Source organism: Lutjanus erythropterus, chromosome 1 (genome assembly GCF_056507025.1).
Source record: "Lutjanus erythropterus isolate fLutEry1 chromosome 1, fLutEry1.hap2, whole genome shotgun sequence".
Lineage (NCBI taxonomy): Eukaryota > Metazoa > Chordata > Actinopteri > Lutjaniformes > Lutjanidae > Lutjanus > Lutjanus erythropterus.
This window is the reverse complement of record NC_139317.1, coordinates 35299380-35310268: the sequence shown is the minus strand read 5'-3', so window position 1 is coordinate 35310268 and position 10889 is coordinate 35299380. Positions and strand designations below refer to the sequence as shown.

Here is a 10889-nt window from a genome sequence, read left to right as displayed (position 1 = left end):
GCATATTAGTGACCTGCTCTCTGATTGGACCGCCGACAATTTGGCACAGTTTCCCCTTTCCGGGTAAAATTTAAATCCGGACCATCCAGTGCAAGTGCTTTCGGTGTGGTGCTGCGCCCAGTCAGCAGCGGAGAGCGGCAGATAAAACCACGGTTTCATATCTAAAGTCCTTATGTTGATAGAGTGCATAAGATGGCCGCGTACACGCCAGAGCCAATCCAGAGAGGTTTTACTTTCGCACACGCACCGGAGACTCTCCTCAATGCAAACATGACAGGAGTGGGAGACTCGCTCTCCACCGTGGGTACATGTCGACCTCTGGTGGATAACTGGGCGACATACTGCTCTGAATAAAGTTATTCCAATTTGGATGGTATATCTGACTATTTGTCACTGGTCAAATCAAAATTTATGCCATGCAAGTAAAATAAAACACTGATTTTGACACATTTGACTCCTGATATATATATTTTTCAAGACATATACTTACTCAGGTTCTGGTCCATTCGGATCAAACAGTGTCAGGCTCTGCTATACTAAATGGACGGGACCTTAATTAGTATCATTGGGAACACCTATGTTTACCCTACCATTTCATATCAATAATGCTGCTGTGAAAAAGGTCTATTCAGTATAGGTATAATTAAAGATAGTGTAAAAATAAAATAATGAAATAACATAAAAATGACAAGCAGAATATCTGTCTGTGTAGTGACTTTGCACAATGTATGACAGAGTATGTAAGTGGTCTTCAGTATCTCAATGTGGAATGTGGATAAACTTGACCGTATTTACCAGTAAGAACCAGCAACTCACATAAAAAGGTTTGTGAAACTTTGCTCCCATGTAGACCCAATACTACATGTACCTAGAGAGTAATTAATAGTCTTGTTTTCCCCCTTGCTCTAGTTGAAACAGGCCCAAGTCAACTGTACATAAACAGCATCTAACTTGGGAACAGAGAAATCATGAGGGGAAAAAAAAGACAATGTTTGGTGAAACTTCAATCAATCTCACTTCAGAAAACTCTGTATGTAGTCTGTGCTCTGTGTATCAGGTGATTCAAATCAGTCAAACCATTTATAGCAATTCCACCAGGTTTGGAAAATAAAAAAAATACAATTATGACTTCAGTTTTGGTCTTTTTATTGATTTCAGAGAACAGCATTTAAATCTCATTCATCTATTCAGTAATGTCACAAACTGGAGCAGGAAAGGGCTCATACAGAACACATTAAAACCCACGTCTGAAGATGCCGACAGCTGAAATTGCCGTGTGTGAAGCACACTGAGATTTTGTTCCGTCGTTGCCTTTCACAGCTGCTAGAAATAGATCTAACAGGTGTCAGCACCATATACTCATTTCATTCTGGGGTTTCCACACATTCAAAAAACTCCATCCTTTTTCCAACATGCTATGTTTGACATATTTGCATACTGAAAACTGAAGGGCAATATTACTATCAATTAAGCCAGAGTCCTCTACAGATGAAGAGATCACATATAGTGACATTTATCTAGCACTCTGGAAAATTGTTGTAGCTGACTGAAACTCCATTTTGTGCTGCTCTGAAACTAGTTACTAACTAAATCTTATCAAAATTAATTTCTCATTTTCCTTCAGCCCTATGTAAGAATCTTGCGCCAACTTCTTTGACTTGTGAACAAAAGATGTGTAAAGAAACTTAAGTAACAATTTCAAAGATGAAGACACCTCTCTCTTACAGTCAAACCTTTGCACAGAATCCATTATTTACACATCAAACCTTTAATAACCAATGGTACATAAAACATTCAAAATGATTTAAAAATCAGACAATAAAATAAATGAGCTTACTTATTTAGCATTTAAAACCATACGTGCCTGCTCTGCTTCATATATATATATATATACACATATATATATATTAGGAACTATGTAAGACAATAGTTTACACAGTGGAATTTAAAATAAATCATTATCCAATAAGAAACAAATATAAAACATATCATGCCAATCAAAATCAGGTAATGGGAGGAGGTCGATTAGGATGTTTCAATCACAAAACTGTGACCGACAACATTCCAAGTCTGACAAATGAACAGTCCTGAGCCAAATTCAACAAGTGGTATAGATCATGTTGTCCACTACACTTACCATATGAACGTTATTTGCTTTGCTCATACATTTCAGCTCCTTTTGGGACAGTACGTTATATCACCTAGCCCAACGTGTGCATGGATCCGAAAATCTAAATGAGAAAGCTCTTTGATTGCAACACAGCCTAAATGATGTTGCTGAGACATCCATTTGTCATCGTCGATTTACATATGATACAAACTTTCCTTATTCTAAAGCTGTTTGAGGAGATGCCTACAAAGCTTTTAAAGCTGAGCAATAACATGGAGATTTATTATAACGTTCTCCCAACTGTTTCAAGGATCCAGTTCACATAACCAAGCTGAGGCAAGCCAGTGGTGTGGCATCGTATGCGTGTGCCTCCCTCTAGTGGCAGCTACTGTGACACTGCAGCTTCAGCTCTGGGGAGAACTGTCATCTTTACTGAAGGGCTGCGTCGATCCCGGCTTCACCCAAGACAACCCTGACACCTGCGTTCCCTTGTGGTGATCTTCAGGCCGTCTCTAAAGCAACAAAGGCAAATTAGCAGTTGCATAACAGGGACAGCTCGACCAATCAAAGTGCTCACACACTGGCTTCACAAAACCTTTTGGGTTTTAATTCTAGGAGGAGAGATGTATTAGACCTGTACGCTCCTACTCATATATAAAGATAATAAGATGTTTCTTTTTACTTACTTTGTATGTGAACATTCGCTCTTTTGCTTCCTCATGGACAGCTGGGTTCCATGGAGAAAAGCTATCAAATGGATAAGAATGGCAAAGCGTGTAAGAGACAGCATCGACTTTTTCCTCCTCAGGGTTTCATCACAAACACGCACACACAATTACAGGGTGTTTTCTTATAGTGGTGAGAGTTGAGGAATGTTAAAAATGGAGACAGTTCACCAACCTTATTGCGTAGGGATCGTCTATCTTGGGCTGGTCAAAAAGATGACTGTTGCATAGTTTTACACTATCCACCACTTTGCTTTTGAACAAATGTACATCCTTTTCATATCTGAAAGTAAAAAAAAAAGAAGCTTGTTTTATGACAAAAGCCTAAAACAGAACCAAGCATTTTTGTTGTGAGGGAGGTTAAAAGATGTGCATATGGTTCTGCAATGTGAAGTGCCAAGAAAAAAAAAAAAAGAGCTACATCATACAAAGCTGCTAGCAGCTGGAAAGAAACATGTTCCTAGTCCTGTTTTATAGATTTCAAATGCGTCTTTTTTTTAGAATTGTGAGCAAAAGTTCGACACACATCTAGTTTACTTCCACTTCTACAGAGTGCTGCAGGGATTACAGATTTTTGTAGGCCAACCTGTGAGCTACTGTCGCTCTGGTTCCTTCGACAAAAAGCCTATGGGATTTTTTTTTCATTGAATTTTGGATTAGTGCAGAATATAATATATGTGGCAAACAAAAGTTTATGATACTTAGGCTACACATTTTGTTCAGCATTGATCAGCTTCACATATGAATGCCACTTTTATGATTCTTGAAGCATAAATAGAACTTCTGTAGTTTAATTTATTCAGTTGTTAGCAACTACCTTTTTTAAGACACATAAAAGCCTCAAAAATCAGCAGTGAGTTGTTCACTGACTTATTCTATGTCATAGAATAAAACGTGAAAATCTCTTAAGCTTGTGTTAACCACCTTACCTTAGGAATTAAACTAAAAACTCATTCAAAAACCCTGTTTAAAACCCTGATCAAACTGAATAATCCAGGTTATTAGTTACACCTGTAATGTTCCAGCAAGGTTATGTTGTTCAGATTTTGTTTAAACTGTTTTAGAGAGGTGCTGATTCATATTTATGGTCATTTCAGAGGCAGCAGTTTGTCTTAAATAAACAGCTCTCTGCATCTAAATTTGCATTTTAATCTATTCAGGTTACAACATGCTAAAATACATAAAAATTCTCAACAACAGTCAAAGATAAAGTGGCAACTTAAAAGGCTTTTTAATGTGTATTTGTGTTGTGATTATAAAAGTCATCTTGAAAGTTTTTGACAATATCACACTGTATTTTAAAGTGTCATCGTTTCACGGTTCATCTCCTACTTCAGGATAAAAACAACTGAAAGGTTGGGAGGCTCAGGAACTCACAGCACAGCAGCCTCTGGATTGAGTGGTTCCGTCGTATTGATCTTGTAGAAAATCGTACGTGCGTACATCAGAACTTGCCAGATGTGATTATGATTCCGTCTGTAACAGCAAAAGACATTCAACTTTTTTGGATGCATGAAATCATTAGATGGTGTCGAAAACTATGAAGACTCAAAGTGTAAAACATTCTTTACTCCTGATCACCACTAAAAGTAAAGAAACGACTATCACTGAATGGAGGTTACATTCATAACCTTGTCATGAGTGATGATATGTTAGAAGAACTTACATGGATGTTCTAAGATGTTCTAACTTCAATCTGAATTCCGTACTGAAATTTGTTTTCACAACTTTGTTTTTCTTAAAAAGCAGTTTCTTCCCAGACTCATCTTGATCCAAACAATGACTTTGCAGACAATGGGCCTCATTCAAGAACCACTTGTTCTTAAGTGGTGTGTAGGAGTGATTTAGGAGAACTTGTTGCATTCATCAGTTTTCTCATACTTTGAATTTTCTTTCAGATATGAATAAAATTTCCAGACCTGTCGTAGAAGTCATGTGCAGTCAGTCTGCTGTCAAACCGAAGTTTTCCAGTAATTACTGTATATTTCATTTGTGTGCAGACATTTTGGGTTTGAAAAATAAATTAGACTTCATAATTATGTTGATATCATCCTGTTTGACCACATTTCTAATTATAATACACTTGTAAATTTACATTTCAAGCCTCTTGTAATTAATTTATGAATGTATTTTAACATTTGCAGAGTACTTATATGTGTTAAGTGTCAGTTTAAGTGTAAGTAAAAGTGATTCAATGTCATGTCCATGCTGGAGTCAACTCTGAGGAGAAGTAATACATTATAGTGTGCAACTGTGTGGCCCAATAACACCACAGAAAATTTGGGAATTTGTGTCCCCCCCTGTCATATGGTACATATAATAATGACAGATGCAACCGGTGTTTTCTATAATTCCAAATAAAATTCAGACATGATTTCCTTGATTTAGAAAAATAAGATACTAGCAAGAGTAGAGGTATATTTTGAAACAAGCACATTAGCTTTGGAAAGATATTCATTTTAATCATATTTATTCGCCCTATTAAAGAAACAGGCATATTAGACTATCTTTCTATTGATTTATAAATTGACTCTATTGTCACTGCTGCGCTGTTAACATGACAGATTTTCCTTCATGGATCTCTGAAAGCAGGATGTCAAACTCCAAAGTTATATTATTCACTCACTGATGCCATCTTCATGAATGAACACTTTCTGACATATGGGGCAGGAAGCGTAGCCTTCTAATGGTATTATTGTGATTAGGCTAATTCACAAATCTTATGCATGTGCACCGAAACATGCACAGGTGGATCATTTACAGTTATCTGAAGTTGAGAGTTTATGGAATCTGACGTGGCAAGTAAGAGAAATTTAAGAATACAAAAAATGTTTCTGCATGAGGCCCAATGTCCTGCTAAATAAACTGTCCAAGAGGAACACTGACCAAGCTGGACTGACTGGGGTGAAACTCTGTGTGTGTGTGTGTGTGTGTGTGTGTGTGTGTGTGTGTGTGTGTGTGTGTGTGTGTGTGTGTGTGTGTGTCTAAGAGTGAACAATTTAGTTTTAACTTAAATATTCATGTTTGGAAAAGACACTAGAAAAAAAAAGGGGGAGTAAATTTCACAAACATGCATACCTCCATTTAGTGAAAGCTCTTCTGACATCAAGCTCTCCAGACACGGGGTCAACAAGAGGATGGAAGACTGGGATGTCAAAAACTAGTTTCTGCAAAGAAACATAAGGAAGAGATTTTTTTTTATAACCGTTCCATTAAAGTGTAGTTTCCAAGATCATTGCAAAGCCATTACTTGTTATGGCTCTCAAAACTCCACTTTCATTTTACCCACAATAGACCTTTTCCACAGCAGCCATTTTGACCTGAAATAGTAGCGTAAACACAGGCGTTACCAATGATAATAATAACAGTTCCATTCACGTCAGGGTGCTGCTATTGTGCATATTGGCTCACTGGGAAGGCTCTGCAACACCAGTGCCTTGTTCAGACTGCCAGCCCAAACTAGTTTCTTGGCAGTTTTGATTTTAGAAAGTCTGGATAGCAGAAAAACATATGAAATTAGTGTTTTTGCAAAACTGATTCAAGTCATATTAGAAGGTAGTGCGAAATGTGGTTTCAATCACATTTCTAGAGATGTCCCAGTCTTGATGCTCAAACCTGATTTCAAGGTTTCTTTTGCATCAGTCGCAACATGACAGGAGTGCAACAGAGCGGCTGAGCAGAATCCATCCTGCTACTAGCACAGCAGAATGGAGGACAACACAGAACTACAGTCCATGCACAGACACTGAAATTAATTGTCTGCAACTTTGGCAGTGTCACCAGCGTATGCAGTTACTGACGCCTACATCATCACCACAGCAACCCAGTGCAGAGAGGTTGGTAATGTCTGAGCAAGAATATGATCTGATCACTTGCAAATAACAGTGCAGACAGTCCATCCTAGAAACAAATCTGATTTGCTAGCAGTCTGAAAAAAAGCCCAAATGGAATAGAGCCTTAATTAGTAAACTGCTTACAAATGTGTCTAACCTACCATTTCATATCAAAATGGCTGCTGTGAAAAGGCCTATAGTCACCATGAAAGCATGAGTAGTTTAAATACAATGAAAATGTTTCAAAATGAAAGTTTAAGATGTTTCAAGACATGCATCTTTTTCCCTAAATCTTTGCAGACCTGAAAACATTATTATACATTTTAGGATTTTTTTTATTTTGATTGTGCCCTTACAAACTCTGATCATACGCATAAATACTATATAACTGGTTGCACACAAGCTTTTCCTTCTAGAAAATACATTCCAAGCTTGTTTTTTTTTTTGTAAACAGTAAAAAAAAACAAAAAACATTTTAACTCTCAAATAAGGACACTATACTTACAGGACACTCTCCATCTGGATAGTTATCTGGAATATACACGGTGAATTTGAATACTCCATCCTGGTACAGGCCATGTCTGATGAATATGACCCCAAACCACACTAAACAGTAGAAACATAAGGTTTTTCAGAATGTTTACTTATATCAATACAGATATGAATCATGCAGTGGAAATGTCCATAAAGTTTAATGACAGTGCACAGCAAAAATAAGTTTTCTGCAGAATATAGTGACACGTTATACAAGGATGGTGGGATCTTACAGAAAAAAGCTACAACACATGATGCTATATAAATATTTATGATTTAGTTCTACATTTTTTGCAAAGCAGATGAATAATCAAGAAGGAATCCATGAGTAACCACATTTTATTAGTCCATAAATGAAACATGCATTAATTTCAAAGAGAGGCTCCTTACTCAGTGCCGATTTATAAGATGGCTGGACATAAATCCCAGGGAGTTTCTGCTTTATCACCAGTGTGCTGCAGGTCACATGATAAGAAGTTAGATCATTACAAAAATTAGAAAAACATGCATGAAACTTATTTTCTTCTAAGGTACAGAGTTAAAAGGATATTTTGAGCCTGATTTAATACAGACTATGCCGATGTGTTTTAAAAGAAAGTGCTACTAACATACTTTATTATTATTGTTGTTGTTATTATTTTAATTCTGATACTAAATCAATACTTACAATTCAGCCAGCAGAGAATACTCCAAGTAAAAGGGGCCATAGGAAGCATGTGTGCCATTGGCCGATTGGGCAGGGGTGCCCGTTGACGGAGGCTTGGTAATGGGGGCTGCATTCTTCGGAATTGGCGGAAGCTGCTTTTTGCCAAAGGACAGCCGGGCTGGGCTGGCTCTCTGATCCCCGTGCCCACTCTGTTCCTCGTTGTCAGATCTCTGCTGTTTAGGGTAAAAAAAAAAAAAAAAAAACATAACAGGAATCTTAACACATCTGCCGTAAAAAAGAATGCTTTGTGAAAAAGTAGGCAGTCAGAAAGTCTTAAGAGCCAGAGAAGAAAAGGCTACTGTTTAAGAGCCATTATGCACACCAAAGAGTAGACCAGTGGCCCTGGGTCGCGACCATGTGCTATGACCAACCTCTCAGGTTACAATACTCATCTGTTTTGCAGCTTATCAGGAAGTAGTGTCTAGACAAGAGCAAGCACTTTCAAACAAAGTTATCATTGCATCTTATTGATGCTGTTCAGAATGATAACAGCACCTACAGTACAGTCTGACTGTACACATCACACACACAGCAGCAGGACACCAGGAAGTCACATCATTCGCTGCTGATGACTAATGCAAGTATGCAAGGAATGCTTGCAGTGAATAGTGTGCTAATGCAACAGTCTGCACATTCATTGAAGTCTGACTTGACTGTAGAATGTTTTTGAAAGGTTCCTCTGACGAGGCAGGAAAAAATTAACTTACATCCATGCTCAAAGTACACCATCTGTCCCCTCCCTACCTCACAAGGGTTGCACTAGCATGCTAAAGTTTACACCTGCCTTTCGTTGATGAAAATTCAGCCAAGTGCTATCCAACTGTACTAAACCTCTGATACCAGTGACTACTTTTCAACACTGAGAAAGAATGGACTAAATTATAAAATATAGTGTTCAGTCATACATTTAAATTTATTTGAAGAAAAAGGAGCAAATTTCAAATGTGAATTTATTTTCCAAAAAGGAGGGGACCACACCCTGGAGCATAAACAGTTCCAGTTTAACAAGATTACCAGGAAAATTAATACATGTGGGAACAGGTACAGGATTTAAGACCTCAAACAAATAAAGGCTGAAGATACAAAACAGAACCAAGTAGCCTGTTAGACTGAAGAATAGCCACATTCCTCAATCATTCAATAATTGTCTAAAACTTGAAACAAGGTTGTGACTGATGAGTATGCATTACTTTTATGTTGACAGAGTGTTGGTGATACTAATATGTTATTCTGATTCATTAGCAGAGGAAGGCACAACTCCAAGGCATATGTGAAACATTTTATTCTCTCCTAGTTTTTCAGCAACCATACAAACTTAACATAATGATACCATAATACCTTTGAGGAATCTTTCAAAGTCACCAATGAAATCAGCTTAAGATCAGTGTCTTTGGGTATCACTATGAAACCACTTGGGTTTTAGATTGATGGACATTTGAAGCATCTATCATCATGCTTTTAAAATTAACAGAAGTTTCACGTGTAGGCCATCACAGGTGTGTCAAGCACCATCGCTGTGTTGTACTTTGAAAAGGGTCTTATGTTCTGCTCTAGTGGAAAACATATGTGACTAGGCGTCCATCAGATTTCAGAGAAAGGCTTCCATAGACTTGGGCTACACATATTTATAAACTGTCAAGTGCAAATGCAAGCTTTCAGTCACTGTTACTGTCTCTTTACAATCAACTTTGACATTATTTCCTCTCCCACACAAAGTGTTCAACAGCTGGTTTACAGGTATGTGGCACACATTATAGCTGAACATGTTTAACTTTACCTTACGACTTGTATTGGCAGACATGCTCCAGAAAGGGTTTAGGTTCATTACTCATTCAGAGGTTCAAACTGGTGTCCCTCTTTTTATGTAGGTCCCACGACCAGTGTTGTCGGGGCCATCCGCTGCTGTGATGGAAAGAAAACTCATGAGACAAACAAATGACTGCTGCTGCAATTACGCTAAAATGCGCACACAAACAACTTGAAAACACACACACACAATCTAACTAGTACCAGTGCTGATCTAATATCGTATCGGTGCAACTTGACACAACTAACTACGGAGTACAACGTGTGAAACGTTCACGGGTACTCCTCAGAGTGATCTAAAATGAGGGATTGTTTGGAATAGCTTAGCTTCGTGCTAACTTAACTGATTCGTGGAGTGTGCTGATTGTATCGTTGCCGATGTTCAGTAAGTCTGTTGTGTAACACTAACTAATGTAGAATGTCGTAGGGTGGTAACAGTAACTGAGAGAGCCGTGTTTTATTTTCGCCATAATTTATATATGAAATTATAACGTTAGTGTTTTCAGTGTTATAATGCTAACGTTGCGTTAGCAAGCGTTATGGACCTTTGTTAGGTAGTTAAATGTAATGCCACTTTAGCTGACAGCTGGAAATCTGACTAAATACTCTTTCGATGTGTGAGACTAGTTAATGTTCATGTCCTTACACTGACGTTGTCTCACCTGTTTTCCTTGACTCACTTAGCTTAACCCGATCTATAGCATTAGCTTACAATGCTACATTTGGCGTTGCTCAGAACTTGGCTATTTCTATTATTTTAGCCCGTAGTGTAGGAAAGCTTGGTGGTTTTACTCACGGTATTTGCTAGAGAGCTGTAAAAGTCCCTTTAACAGAGATGTTAACTTGCGTCCCGGTCTAATTATCGCAGAAACTTCTTAGCAGCTCGCCAGTCCTTTGGGTGCCATCTCGGCTAACTAGCTAACTGTGGCTAGCTAAATAATTTGACAGACACCGAAACTGGAGTTCAATCTAACGTAATGAGGGGCGTTTCTCCGCGTGTGTCCGGATCCTCATTGGTCTACGTGATAACCGTCCTCGAAGTTGATTTGCTGGCATTACCGTCAGATAACAGGGCAAGCGTACTTGATTGAGAAAAAATAGTTGATGGAAGCAGTGCTTGCTGTCAATCAAACTGCAAATACAGTGGTTCTCTCAGTGTTAGAAAAGAAAAGAAA

At 38.0% G+C, this 10889-nt stretch overlaps 1 protein-coding gene across 4 annotated transcripts; it reads right to left on the bottom strand.

The window, feature by feature from the left end:
* Positions 1–1582: 1582 nt before the first annotated feature.
* Positions 1583–10671, bottom strand: aktip (akt interacting protein). 4 transcript variants are annotated; one of them, XM_084720655.1, is made up of 10 exons: positions 10511–10671; positions 9686–9810; positions 7870–8081; positions 7593–7657; positions 7174–7274; positions 5914–6002; positions 4213–4311; positions 3011–3118; positions 2797–2857; positions 1583–2622 (listed from the first exon to the last, which is right to left on the bottom strand). In XM_084720655.1, the coding sequence occupies exons 2-10, from the start codon at positions 9731–9733 to the stop codon at positions 2515–2517; spliced, it is 891 nt and encodes a 296-aa protein (XP_084576781.1). In that variant the 5' UTR covers positions 9734–9810; positions 10511–10671; the 3' UTR covers positions 1583–2514. The 4 variants fall into 4 exon arrangements, with proteins under 4 accessions (XP_084576781.1, XP_084576800.1, XP_084576790.1 ...); XM_084720674.1 differs by having other exon boundaries at positions 7870–8078; XM_084720664.1 differs by having other exon boundaries at positions 9686–9807; positions 10511–10668.
* Positions 10672–10889: the final 218 nt, after the last annotated feature.

Bases quoted from the DNA above. Each gene is read 5' to 3' on its own strand.
- aktip (XM_084720655.1), bottom strand. From the start codon at position 9,733: ATGAACCTAAACCCTTTCTGGAGCATGTCTGCCAATACAAGTCGTAAG. The intron at 7,658-7,869 runs GTAAGTATTGAT...TGTGACCTGCAG, and splicing joins TATTCTCTGCTGGCTGAATT to CACACTGGTGATAAAGCAGA. The intron at 2,623-2,796 runs GTAAGTAAAAAG...TTGTTGCTTTAG, and splicing joins AGCGAATGTTCACATACAAA to AGACGGCCTGAAGATCACCA.